Raw genomic sequence first — 14,270 nt, 5'->3', positions numbered from 1 at the left:
TACTCTCGTCTACCCAGACACACTTGGGTATTGGGGAGATTGTCTTTATCAGACACCTCATGCTGAAATGAAGGACAAAACAAACGCTCTAGCTCCAAATGAAACTACAACAGTAACTCCAACAACATCTACTGTACACATCCAAGCACCATCGTGACAGACATTTGATGATCCTTTGAAATCTAACCTTTATAAATGAACGCCTACTCAGCATATCTAACTAAACATACATTGACGTGATTGTCCAGAAGAAGCGCCGACTCACCGAGGAGACGTACTGGATTTCCCGGCAGAGTTTTGTCTCCCGGGGAAAGTCCACCAGATCCAGGAAGTTATCCACAACCACTTGGCCAATGATGTCATGGCGTGAAAAGCGGTCGAAGTCATAGACACTGAAGTGCAGTTTACGTGTAGGCAGCTCAGAGTACACCACAGGAAACAGGAAGACCTCGTCGAACACGGGGTTCAGCGTCTTGCGGTGCACCTTGGTCTGGTGCTTGGTCATACGATCGGGCAGCAGGTATATCTTGACATAAGGGTCAGAGGTACCAGAGAAGTCCTTGGCTGGCAGGTCCTCCGCTTTGTGGATCTTAACTATTAACTGTTCCTGGTCACAATCAAATCTGAGGATGAAGTGGAGGCGTCCACAGCCCCTCCCTCTTCGCCCGCCTTCGTCCCCCTCTAGCGAGCGCTGCTTATAGAGCTCCGGCTTGAGGCGGCCCAGGCCCAGACCCATTCCAGTGAGCGAATCCTGCCTCTGGAACTGGGCCATGTTGAAGTCTGGGTTGGACAGGTTCATATGTCTGCGAATAGACCCTTGTCTGTAAAAACGAAGGACAGAGAAAAATCAATATTGGGAGATTAAAGGCAGACTATGCAGCATTTTCCTAAAAGGTAAAAGAAAAAAGAAAACAATGTATAGACTAATTAAAAAAATATCCCCTCAGTCATCACTTCATCGCCCACTAGAAGTGTGTGGTGGTGTATTTATCTGAAGAGCTCCCCCCTCCCTGCCTGTATTTTCGTATTTTGTTTTGGTGGTCTGGAACAATCCCTAGTGTTCTGGGTGGCAGCCTTTGGGTAGTAGACCCAATTTGGGATTTGTAGCACCCAGCCAATAACAATGTGCAGAGTCTGCAGCCAGTACTCATTCAAAGGTTGAGGAGGTGTCTGATACCAGCAACCAACAAATCCTGCATAGTATGCCTTTAAGATTCCATTTACACCTGGCATTAACATGCATTTTCTGCCTTCAGATTGCAATCTGAAAGATATGAAAGAAATGGGTGTCCTCTCAATCCGTATAAAGTTGCTGTATGCCGATTGAGAGGACACATTGCATTTACACTTGTGTTCAATGTGTACACAATGCATCCCTGACCACCTCCGGAGGTGCTTTAGGCCGATCAGATTGCAAACCGTCTTCAATGTGTCTTGGGAGCGTTTACGCCTGTACTTTCAAGTGGTCAAGTACAATCTGATTGCAATCTGATGACAGAAAACACATGTTAATGCCAGGTGTAAATTACCTCTAAGATGCTTAATTATGTGTAGAGATATGCAGTAGAGCATACAGTATGAAAAGGGGCAGAAAGGAGACAAGTTTCTCATCATCATAATGGGTTACACACCAAAGGAAACATCTCGTTCCCACAAAAGCAAAGAAATCAGCAAGAAGGTTATACTGATGTTATACCCAATTTCAGACATTGAGTGACCGGAGGGCGGGGGTTGCGTGGTCTGTCTCTGCATACGTGGGTTGGTGTGACTGTGAACGCCGTTCTCTCGGTGGGCATGATGACTCTGGTGGGCGTCCAGCGGGATGTCTGGCGATGTGTGGCTGATCTTCATCGATGCCTCTGGTGGGGGTATGACCCCGGGTGGGGGCGGCATGACCCCGGGTGGGGGCGGCATGACCCCGGGTGGGGGCATGACCACGGGCGGTGGCGATGACACAGGAGTCACAGGAGCCTCCACCGACAGCACCGACGCCATAGGGGTGGGCTCTCTGGTGGGGGCAGAGCAGTGCGAGGAGGACTCACGGCGGTTGTGGGCGGGGGGGTCCACGGCGGGGTAAACGACAACAGGCTGCCGGGGTGGGGGCTGGCACGGCAGGGGATGGGGGGGGCTCAGGGCGGGGTTGAGGTGCCCATGGGCCTCCTTGGTGTTGGGAGAGACCCCGCGCTCCCTCCATGGTATCCAGCAGAGCTTCCAGGAGACAAAGAGGGACACTCCAAACAGGGCCAGGCCACAGGCAGTGACCACCAGCGACAGTAGGCTCACCGATAAATCTGATAGGTTGAGAGGACAAAAGAAACAGGAAATAAGGATCAGACGTGTGGCCAACAGCGGTGACGTGATAGTGCTGTTGGCTGTTTGGCATTGCTGCAACGCTATATCACAGGCAGTCCTTTAGTCTGTGACCATCACCACCTTAAGCAGCAGCAGTATCATTGACATCAGAAGAAAGTCATTTTTACTCTGTCATATTATATACTGTATTAAGTACCGGTAGTCTACAATTTCTCTGAAGGTTATGCACAGCTTTAAGAGTTATCTTGTCATCAGCTGATATTAAAATCACTGAATGACATATCAAATGTCCTTTTGACAACATTATTGCATAATCACATGAAACATATCTATGCAGTTGGGAAAACATGTTTTAATTTTCCAATTTGCATCATCATTTCAATAAAGCTACAAATAAAGTGTGTAAATCTCTTTAAATGAAATGGCAATACTAGTATAGGAAATGTCAAATGCAAATTACATTATTGAGTTTGGATTTTGAGCCAAAATTCATTTAGGCTCACTCACTCAATTTTGAGGCAAATTTAAATTCAATTGTAGGATTACATGGCCATTTGACATGGATGATATTATGCGATGCGCTTCCATAGATCATAGACTGACACACCCACATGCTGGGGCTTCAGCACAATCATGTTCACATGGAGTCATAGAAATATGAGACGGGTGCAGGTGAGAAAGAGACGCTCTGCACCAAAATGAAAATGTCACTTCGCTGGTGCAAAGCCCCGCGCCATGCAGCACCATGCAGATAGAGCCTTTATATAAACCACGGTTTAAATCTATGAATATGAATTCCATCCTTATGTCAGCTTGCCTGAGATATGATGTAACGGCAAGTCATTTATGACATAATTTAAATACGATTATGAAGGCAATTTCCAGAATGTAAGTCTGTTTTTCTGTTGACTAAAAACCATGCATTGTGGTTTGCCATGACAATTTGCCTGGAGATGTTTCTCAGACACGGCAATGTTTGCTATGTGTCCGATCCATCTCTCCATGTGCTTTTAATCAACTGTGTTCATAGACGCCAGGAGGTTAGGTAGTATCTAATGTAGTCAGTAGACCACATTACTGACTGAATCAAGATGGTATAAAGTACATTTTCTTTGATGAGATCATTTCTTGGAATATAATATATCTCTCAGTGTAGTGGGTTGGACAACAACATAACATACATACACATTATATATGCCATGCCTCCACTCCTCATCTACTTTGTAGTCATGAATGCTTGAGTTTTTATGAGGCCAAGGAAATGGTGAAGTGATGATTTATGTAATCACTCAGCGAGGAGATAGCAGCGGAACTGAATGCAGTGTGTAACATGAGTAACTGTTATCTTTTGCACAACGTCGTCTGCTCATGGGCGATATGGTAGTCTCACAGATGCTCACTGACTGCATCTTAATTAAATCTCAAAAACATACATCCACTGGAGGGATAAAACAGTTCAGAGAGCTGCGCATTGCAAACAGTAGATAATGGTAAATACAATAAAATGTGGTAAGATGATCACTAACATGTCACATATTGTCCTGTTTTAATCATCTTAAAGAGGTTTTAATGGCTTCGGTGCTGGGCCCAGATCAGCCCCTTTGTTCGATATAAAGAGCAAAGAGGATATATAGGGTATATATAGGATATATATAGAGTATATATAGGATATATATATATTTATACTGTACAACAGGTAGTTCCGGCCGGGCAATTTGATTGGACAAGAGGGATCCTACCAGTGCCAATATTTCATGATAATGCACTGGCGCTTCACTGGGTGTAGATCACTCCGCTTCACAGCTGCTGTAATCAACAAAACACTTCACAGCTGTAGAGTAGACAGTAGTAAAGTAGACAGCCTGCAGTTAATTAGGCTGATTAGGCTACATTTTCGGCAAAGTAGAAAGCTGAGGGAACTATTTTTGTTGGCGGAGGAATAAATAGAGAAATCATATATTTTCTCAGCTTTTTGTAATTTTTTAATCTGCTTTGTTTAATAGAACTGTTGTATAAAAGCAATATCACACTCGAGGTCGTGCTGTTGTTGTCTAATATCGGCACTGCTGTGATTCGGTCGTAGGCACGAGGCCGCAGGCCGAGTGCCGAAGATAATCACAGCAGTGCCTACGACCGAATCACAGCAGTGCCGAATGCCGATATTAGCCAACAACAGCACTCCCTCTCGTGTGATATTGCTTATTTATATATATATATATATATATATATATATATATATATATATATATATATATATTGCTGTTGTGAAGCCGGCATGATGAATCTGTTACAAAAGTTTGTGTAAAAATATTACATATGCAATATTTGCATAATATGCATATGCACATATATTTGCATATGCAAATATTACACTATGCACTCTTTATCCTCTCAATGTATCTGTTGCCCTTGCTCTCATCCTTTCTAATCTCTAATCTCCATAGAATACACAGTAAGATGTGTCACTGTAATTCTTAAAAGTCAACGTTTGTTGTTCTAATTATGCCAATTACAGTAGTATAGTATTACATGTGTAGTATTCACACAATGTTATTCAAAAACCTCCTGTCACCTTCCATGAGCTATATGACATTTCCGAATTGCTTGTGATCTGAGTCTGTTTGTAATGATGCCACCACTTTCTGACTGATGTGAGGGACAAAGGAGTTCTTCGGGTGTAACGAAAATCACAGAACAGCTTATGCAACCAAGGAATCATCCTGAAACCCTATTGGCAAGCTGTGCTACACATCTGATGTAAGTAAAGGTATACTTGACGTCAAAAGGTTAACTAAGGAAGCTATCTCCTGTCACCCTCAAATATTGGTGTCATTCGAAAACAGATCTGGAAAGGCTGTCAAATGAATGTATTCACAAACAAAGCACTGCAAATGACACATATTCTGCACATTTCTGTGTATGTTGTAAGCAATGTGGATCTGTGACTCCACAGCCAACATCACTGCCAAATACAGGACTGTATACTCACAAGCATTTAGCCCAACGGTCATTATCGAGCTCTGAGATACTGGAGTATTTCTACCTGCGTGCTTTTGGGGAATAATGTGGGGAGACTGAAGGGCCCCACATCTGAGGACATTGATCTCGGAGCCCACAGTTAGCTTGGCAGGCTGCCCCGGTGCTGCCCGGGCCCAGAACAATCTATAGACATCTGGAAGGATTCACAGAGAGACTGCATCACAACAAAGCCAGTGGACCAATTTTAGAGCACAAAGGTGCAGTCGAGTAGGAGGTAGCGCCGTGCTGAAAAGGCAATATTTAGAACGTCCAGCTCCTGTGATGTTGCTATTTGCCAAATCCTGCAGAGTTTGACAACACTGTGAAAGCCTTACCACAGCAATATATCATGATGCACGTTTAGGCTGTGTTGCTTTAGGCCTCTTTCTGTGCATTGCACAAGGCGGTGTTTCCCATGGTGAACATGATAGACCTATTCTATATCCAGTCCTGGCACAATCTGATAAGCTAATACAAAAAGGTTCTGCTTTGAGAAGGGGTCAGCTGGAAAGACCAGGACAGATTCCATGCAGACCAGGGTCATAAATGACAATGTTCACTTTTTCCTCCATTTTCTTTTCCTTCCAACCCATGCCACCCCCCACTCCCCACTGACCAGGAGTCACATGAGCCTTGAAGTCTTCAACACTATTCCACATAGTATGATTTCCAGTTTTGGTATAGCACTTGTATTACAGTAGTTGCATGTATGTTATTTTTTGTTATCCCACATGCAACAACAGTATGTATTTAATTTAATGGAAGCTTAGAAAGCAAGTTTCAGGAGCAGGACCACACAATCAATCAAGTGTTCACAGCCATACCTCCCCAGGTGTACCAAATATCCTATATAACCTCACCCAGAGCCATAGAAGAGTCGTGACTCCAATGGACCCATTTTTTATTCTCAAGAGTTCCAGGAAGTATGGTTCTGGATTAAGCAGCACTGTTGAGTTGCAGCAAAATTTACAGTTTGTGATGTACTATGAAAGTTTTTTTTTTTTTTTTTAAGAACCAAATTGTGCATTATCAGCTTTATTTTAGCATTCAAAAGTAGTGCGAGACCCCTTCTTGGCTATTCACTGGCTAATGAGTCACGCATTTTGGACCTGCAGTCCACTCTCTCTCTCTAAATTGCTCTGACCTCACCTAACCCGCTAACTCCTCTCGGCTCTCGAATTCAGCACCCCTCCCCCCCCTACCTCTTGTGTTCATCTCTCTCCTGTCTTATCTCCGTCTCCCACTCGTTCTGTCTTCTTGCACAGGTCATTAGAAGTAAGGGCTCTGTCGGGGGCGGGCGTCTGGGCTGGACTCCTCAGAGACCTCCTCCCCACACCGCAGATGGATTCACCACCAACGGAATCATCGTGCACATTCGATCGTCGTCGATCAAACTTAAATAAATTGTTAATTGTCGTTTGTTGGTGTGGTCCTTGTTAGTGAAACTGTCATTAAACAATTATTGGAAGTTGCTTTATCTCCACCAGGAGATTATATGTGTTCGGTCGTGTGTTTCTGAGTGTGTGTGTGTCTGTGTGTTCCCCCTGACTCCTCGCTTGGTCGCTCGCTTGTGTTGCCAGATTGGGCAGTTTTCCGCCCTAAATGGCCTGTTTTGGATTGCATATTGTGCAGGGGGAATTGGGCTTGGGCGGCACTGTTTCCCCTTTGGCGAATGATAATCCAAAATCCGCATTGTTGACATCTACTCGCTGCTTTTTGCGCTTGCTATAACGTGACGTTACCGGGCGTTACTCACAGTGTGAGTGTGTGAAGTTACCGTGCGTTACTCACAGTGTGAGTGTGTGACGTTACCGTGCGTTACTCACAGTGTGAGTGTGTGAATTGGGTTGGCCATGGTTAGGCGTTGCTGTGCCTGTTTGTTCGTACAATCGCTGACATTAAGCGCAACATTTCTTGTTGTGAATTTGGACATGATGCATTCAAAGCACAAAAGAATCATTTTAGTTTTCTAAAGAGCTAAGACAGAGCCCTCCCCTCTCCTCTCCTTTAAATAATAAAATACATAAAAACAAGTATTAAATGTAAGGCAGCGGCCGTCATATTAATTAATTGATTGGATTTATATAGTGCTTTTCTAGAGACTCAAAGCGCTTCACATATCAGGGGAGGGAGGGGGAGGCAACTCAACTCATCCACCACCGATGTGTAGCACCCACCTGGGTGATGTGCAGCACCCACCTGGGTGATGCACGGCAGCCAGTTTGCACCAGAACGCTCACCACACATCAGCTGTCACAATGGAGAGTTGAGGACTGAATGTGTCAATAACGAGAGATGATTAGGTGGCCATGATTGAAGGAAGGCCTGTGTGGGAATTTATCCAGGGCACCGGGGTTACACCCTCCAGGGCACCGGGGTTACACCCTCCAGGGCACCGGGGTTACACCCTCCAGGGCACCGGGGTTACACCCTCCAGGGCACCGGGGTTACACCCTCCAGGGCACCGGGGTTACACCCCTACTCTTGCTGAAGAGTGCCGATGGGATCTTTTTTAATGAGAGTCAGGATCTCGGTTTAACGTCTCATCCGAAGGACGGTGCTCACTCACAGGACAGAGTCCCTGTCTCTGCCCTGGGGCATTGGGGAGATTATTCATTAGACCAGATTATTCACCAGACCATTCAGACCAGAGGGGAAGAGCACCTCCTACTGGTCCTCCAACACCACTTCCAGCACCAACCTCCCATCCTAGGCCAGACCTGCTTAGCTTAAAGAGAGAAAGACAGTAATGCAATGCGGGAGCCACTGGTGCTGACAATCATAGGGTAAAGTGAAAAGTTATTTAGTGTTTCTGTGTATGTGTGTGCGTGCGTGTGCATGTGCGTGTGTGTGTATGTGTGTGTGTGTGTGTGTGTGTGTGCGTGTGCGTGTGCATGTGCGTGTGTGTGTGTGTGTGTGTGTGTGTGTGTGTGTGTGTCTAACCATAGCTATTCTTGCATTCTACTGGGCCAATTAGCTGATTATGTTCTGTACACGTTTAGGCCTGTATGCTCAACCTCCTTTCGTGTATCGTGCCTCACTTTGCTGGATCATAACATATCACATATGGCATTAATAAGCTGCAGGTGCTCTGATTCAAAACAAACCCAACCTCTTATGTGGGTGTTGCAGAATGGAAATTGACAGCCAAAAGGTAAACAGTGTGAACCACTTGAAGAAAATCACTTATGATCAAAAGATGGAGCCAGGAGTCAGAAGTTGTCTTAAATTATGTATTAACATAGATCTTGGCCAAGAGATGCACTCTTGTATATTCTTAAATGGATACACAGGCTTACATGCAATGAACAGAAAGTCAAAGATACTTATAGGACACACATCAGATTACATCTGTCTTGATGCACATTTGAAGGCTAATCTGCAGACAACCTATCTGGTATTCTGGCTCTGTACGGGACATAGTGACACTGACAGGGCACAGGGTGAGATAGAGAGGAGCTGCCAATGTACACTACAGGCTATCTGAATATGACCTCTGTCTATGTATGTACAATAACTATGTGTAACTTAAATGAAAATGTATATGAATATATTAACTAGTGATTGTCCAAATAAAGGCTAATGTGATTTAAATTTCCCCTATCAGTGGGTGTCAGCTGCTACAGACTGCATTAAGCTTGGTTTTGGCCTAGCCACCTGTCTGTCATGTTGACCAAAAACTGAGCCACTTATATCGCCACGGTAACTAATGTGTTAACTGACAAAGGCATTTCATAGGCTAGCTGACATTCTTGCACATTTGAAACAACCACTGCTGTTCTGTTTGTTTTAATTCCTCTAAACCACCCTTGTCTTTCCTTGGAGTGCACATCTGCGTGCACGTGCCAAAAATACAAACAAACTCCACAACGCTAGAGTAAACGTATGTTTTGCGTGTCAAGTCAAGGTTAATGTGTGTTGTGTCCAACTCTGTTATCCCATTCGCTGGTGTTTCCCGTTGCGGTTCCCTTCACACTTGGGTTTCAGTTTGGCCTTAGGCATACCGGTGCCTGGTGGAGATCTGCACTCTAGTGAGCGCACTTTTCTAGTTTATACTGATGCTCTACAATTAATGCAGTATAGCATTAAATGTTACTGTAAATCCTGTGAGTGGTGCCTACTACTCTGGGTCCTTGGGATCCAGGGGTCCCACTGCTGGTTTCCTATCAACGGGTAGTTAATAGCATTCACCCAGCATCCCAGGGTCTAAATCTTTCCCTATTAGATGTCTAGAATGAAACCAGCAGTGCTCTGGATTCCGAGAATTGGATTTATCCTATGCTGTGCCCATGTTGTGCCTTATAGTGCCTTACTAGTGGTACACATTTTATTCAGTTTTATTTCATCACAACATGAAGAAGGGAGGACATACTGTGTAATTGAATGCTGCAAGTTGAAAAATTGACAGAAAAAAAAATCAATGCAGTACTATTCACTAGGGCTGTGAATCTTCACTGGCCTCACGATTCGATTCGATTACGATTCAGAGGGCTACGATTCGATTCGATTACGATTATCGATGCATCTCGATGCATCTTAAATCGATGCATCACTTTTTTCCCCCAATACATGATTTATTTTTTCTCACTTTCTTTTTTCTCACTGTGTGGCTACTTTTAAAATAAAAGTGCATTTAGAATTGCATTGTATTATGATCCATAATTAAAATAAACAACTGCATGTACTTCCATTATATTTGATTTGATTTGATATATATATTTATTTTTAATAATCGATTTTTGACATTTGTGAATCGATGCAGAATCGTGCAGGTCCACATCGCGATGCATCTTATAATCGATTATTTTTTACACCCCTACTATTCACCTACCACTGTGTCTTTACCCTAAGCACTAAGGGTGTGTGTTTCAATTACTTTGAATTGTCCCTTTTTATCATCTTTCTGCTACCATGGCATAATCTGTCCAGATCCTTGCAAATATTATTTCCCCATAATTAATGACATTTAACGTTATGAACCACAGTGGCCAAGTCAAGATTCTGTGCTCCATCCCCAAATATTCCCGAATGTCACACAAACATGCATGAGCAATGTCCTTGAGCAAGGCACTGAACTCCAACCTGTCTGTATCTGACCCTGTACTCTGTGTCAACCTTACTGTATCTGACCCTGTACTCTGTGTCAACCTTACTGTATCTGACCCTGTACTCTGGGTCAACCTTTCTGTATCTGACCCTGTACTCTGTGTCAACCTTACTATATCTGACCCTGCACTCTGTGTCAACCTTACTGTATCTGACCCTGTACTCTGTATCAACCTTACTGTATCTGACCCTGTACTCTGGGTCAACCTTTCTGTATCTGACCCTGTACTCTGGGTCAACCTTTCTGTATCTGATCCTGTACTCTGGGTCAACCTTTCTGTATCTGACCCTGTACTCTGGGTCAACCTTTCTGTATCTGACCCTGTACTCTGTGTCAACCTTACTGTATCTGACCCTGTACTCTGTGTCAACCTTACTGTATCTGACCCTGTACTCTGTGTCAACCTTACTGTATCTGACCCTGTACTCTGGGTCAACCTTACTGTATCTGACCCTGTACTCTGTGTCAACCTTACTGTATCTGACCCTGTACTCTGGGTCAACCTTACTGTATCTGACCCTGTACTCTGGGTCAACCTTTCTGTATCTGACCCTGTACTCTGGGTCAACCTTTCTGTATCTGACCCTGTACTCTGTGTCAACCTTTCTGTATCTAACCCTGTACTCTGGGTCAACCTTACTGTATCTGACCCTGTACTCTGGGTCAACCTTACTGTATCTGACCCTGTACTCTGGGTCAACCTTACTGTAGTTGACCCTGTACTCTGGGTCAACCTTATTGTATCTGACCCTGTACTCTGGGTCAACCTTACTGTATCTGACCCTGTACTCTGGGTCAACCTTTCTGTATCTGACTGATGATTTATGGTATTGGACTCACCAATTTCCAGGCCAGTGTTTACCACTGCTCTGCCCACGCAGGCTCTAACATCTACTTCCTTTGTCATTTTTATTAAGGCTGCCGTCAAGTTTCTGGGTGACACGTATCAGCTGGATCTGATATTAAACTTTAGGCAAGCCAATATAAATGTGTAGAGGGGTGCACACTGCACAGTGTGCACTCAATGGAAATGCGGTCTTTTACATTATGCTCTTCACAGAAAATGAACCAAGGCCAATGAGTCTCAGGTTGAAAAAAACCCAAAACATTAATTGCACCATTTTTCTTTTAGTAAACAGTGAAAATGGGTCCCACAGACCCGAACACCACACAAAGGGTTAGTTAGGCTATAACATAACCGCCCGCTGGTTCCAGATTGCATGTCTCCCTCCCCTAGCTCCCCTGCCTGATATCATTTATGTTCAGCACATATCCACATATCTCCAGTAAATGCTTCACGTAGACTCTGGGCAAGACGAGTAATTAATGGAGTGAACTTTCAAGAGAGAATAATTACAGTAATGTGCTATGATATTCATTGCCAATAACGGTGCAAGCTAAACTCATGCAAGGACGAGAATACAAATCCAGTTTTTCTATATTGTATTCCTGCTCTTCTGTCTCCTCATTGAGCACTGGGGAGAACTGAGAGCCTACGTAAAAATCGCACAGCCTCACTTTCATGCAGGGCGCTGCCAGCATCAACCTGTGATGATAAAACAATAAGGCAGGCTATAACAGATGCTGATGACATGTGAATGTAGATATATTAAGTGTAGGGGAGACCGGGGCATCTTGTCACACGGGTAAGCTGTCACACTGATCATATTTCTAACACCAGAAGGCATTATCTAGAAAATATCTAACAGTTAACATGTGCCGCTCACTGTTCTGAAGTCATTTTGCTCCTGACATGCAGCATAGGTCTGTAATTAGAGGTCAGAACAATTTTCATATTTTTTAAACATAAAAGTAAAAAAAACTGAACTGCACTATTTATGTAATAAAAAAATTATAAGTATGTTTAATGATATTATTTTTGCACAGAATACAGGAGACAAAAGGTGTATTTGATACCTAAACCAAAGTCATGTACTAAAGCTAACTTGCGATATAGCTAGCAATAGCGCATATGTCACTCTGGGACAAGAACTTGTCTCAGTGTTTTTGGGGCAAATCGTCACATGTGAAAAGATTTGACAGGTAAACCAGCCCAGTCTCACTCCCACGGTGTTGATTTTCCGCCACTTTATCATGTACCTTTGGCGTCAGATGTTGGTGCACTGGTACCCATGTGCGCCAACTACTGTGCACCGGCGGCCCACTTCGCGAGCTGCCCAGGCTTTTAAGAGGAGGAGTCCGGTCCTGCAGCTCGCATGCGCAGCTCGGCCGCGGCCTCGCCCTGGCTGCTCCTTGACGGCATACAGGGATGCTGGATCACATGTCCTGGAGTTGGCAACATTCAGCTGTCCATGGCTGATGACGGGGGTCTGAAGGCAGACTCCCACTTCTTTTTTGTGACATCACTGATCACTGCTGATGTCACAGTGGGATGTATGACATCACTGATGATGTCACACATCACTGGGATTTATGACATCACTGATGCTGTCACAGTGGGACTTATGACATCACTGGGATTTATGACATCACTGATGATGTCACAGTGGGATTTATGACATCACGGATGATGTCACAGTGGGATTTACGACATCACAGTGGGACAATCACAGTGGGACAGAGAAACAGAGAAACAGACAGAGCCCCAGCTCCCATTTATACAGTATACTGATGATGATTCCTAGGCTTGGCTAATTCCTAGGCTCCGCCGCTGTGCAGCCTCACCTGCCCTGCAGCCTCACCTGCCCTGCAGCCTTGAACGCTGTGCTCTTATGACATCACTGATGATGAGCAGAGAGACAGAGATTGCCCACTTCCTCCCTTTTATATAAAGATAGATAGATAGATAGATAGATAGATAGATAGATAGATAGATAGATAGATAGATGTGATGTGATGTGATGTGATGTGATGTGATGTGATGTGATGTAGGCTGAGACCGAGAAATTGAAATGATAGCAAAAAGTGTGACAAGATGCCCCGGTCTCCCCTATTTTCAGTTGAGTGGCAAAGGAAAGTTCTCGATGAGCTGAAGGTTTTCCTTGAGACAAAAATTAAATTAATAAATTGCGAAATAGGCTAATTAAGGCGATGTGTGGGGAAAGAATATACTACGAGAGACAGCGTGCACCTGTAACCTATAAAACCATTTTGTCACCTGTCTAACTTGTTGCGCTTCTTAAGTACAACCGCCTTTTCATGCTTTGATTTTCACATCCATTTCCAAAGATCAATGCAAGCCGTGTCTGATGATGTCTCACCTGAGTCCGTGTAGCGTGGCCTGGCGAGGTCTCGGAAATAGTAAATGAAATCCAGGCAGTTTTCGTTCTGCACTTCCCCCTTCGAACAAAGATCCGTCAGGAGTTCAAGTGCCTTTTGACAAATCTCGTCATCTCTGTCGCCAGGCATTTCCCACCAGCATCCTTATAAATGGGGGGTCTCTTAGGCACCACCACAGCACTCCGCCCGCAAGAGAGTCGCCTATTCCACGCTGCTCAACCAGTGCTCAACGCGGCTTCTCCAGTCAAACGCTCATCCGCCGGCACGCCTACCAAACCCGGAGACGGAGACGCCGTGTATCAGCAAGGATGAGAAGCAAGAGTCCATGTAATCCAGAAAGAAAATAGCCTTTTCCATGCATGGAAAACAGAGACTTTCCATTTACGATTCAGTCACACATCATAAACTAGGCGACTGCTCTAATTTGCCACCGGTTGAATCCACGCATTGCCACTGCGGCGCCCCGCGCTGTCCAAGGTGCTGAAATGTGCGCGCGCGCTGTAAAACCGGGCTCGTACGCTACAGTGAATCTTTGCACCGGGCGGCCAGCCGTCATAGCCTACTACAGTAGTAGGCTACAGTAGCCTACTAC

The 14,270-nt window shown here is 44.5% G+C and overlaps 1 protein-coding gene across 1 annotated transcript in view; it reads right to left on the bottom strand.

Moving 5' to 3' along the window:
• Positions 1 to 13,816, bottom strand: part of syt9a (synaptotagmin IXa) — a gene marked incomplete at its 3' end in the record, with an annotated part of 28,570 nt that extends 14,754 nt beyond the window's left edge. The window contains exons 1-3 of the mRNA XM_083650637.1: positions 13,660 to 13,816; positions 1,697 to 2,291; positions 266 to 821 (exon numbers count right to left, since the gene is read on the bottom strand). Of these exons, the coding sequence (XP_083506763.1) occupies positions 266 to 821; positions 1,697 to 2,291; positions 13,660 to 13,807 (1,299 nt within the window). The 5' untranslated portion in view covers positions 13,808 to 13,816. The remainder of the gene's footprint in view (positions 1 to 265; positions 822 to 1,696; positions 2,292 to 13,659) is intronic.
• Positions 13,817 to 14,270: the final 454 nt, after the last annotated feature.

This window comes from Poromitra crassiceps (assembly GCF_964638095.1).
Source record: "Poromitra crassiceps genome assembly, chromosome: 14".
NCBI lineage: Eukaryota > Metazoa > Chordata > Actinopteri > Beryciformes > Melamphaidae > Poromitra > Poromitra crassiceps.
This window is presented reverse-complemented; position numbering and strand designations above follow the sequence as displayed.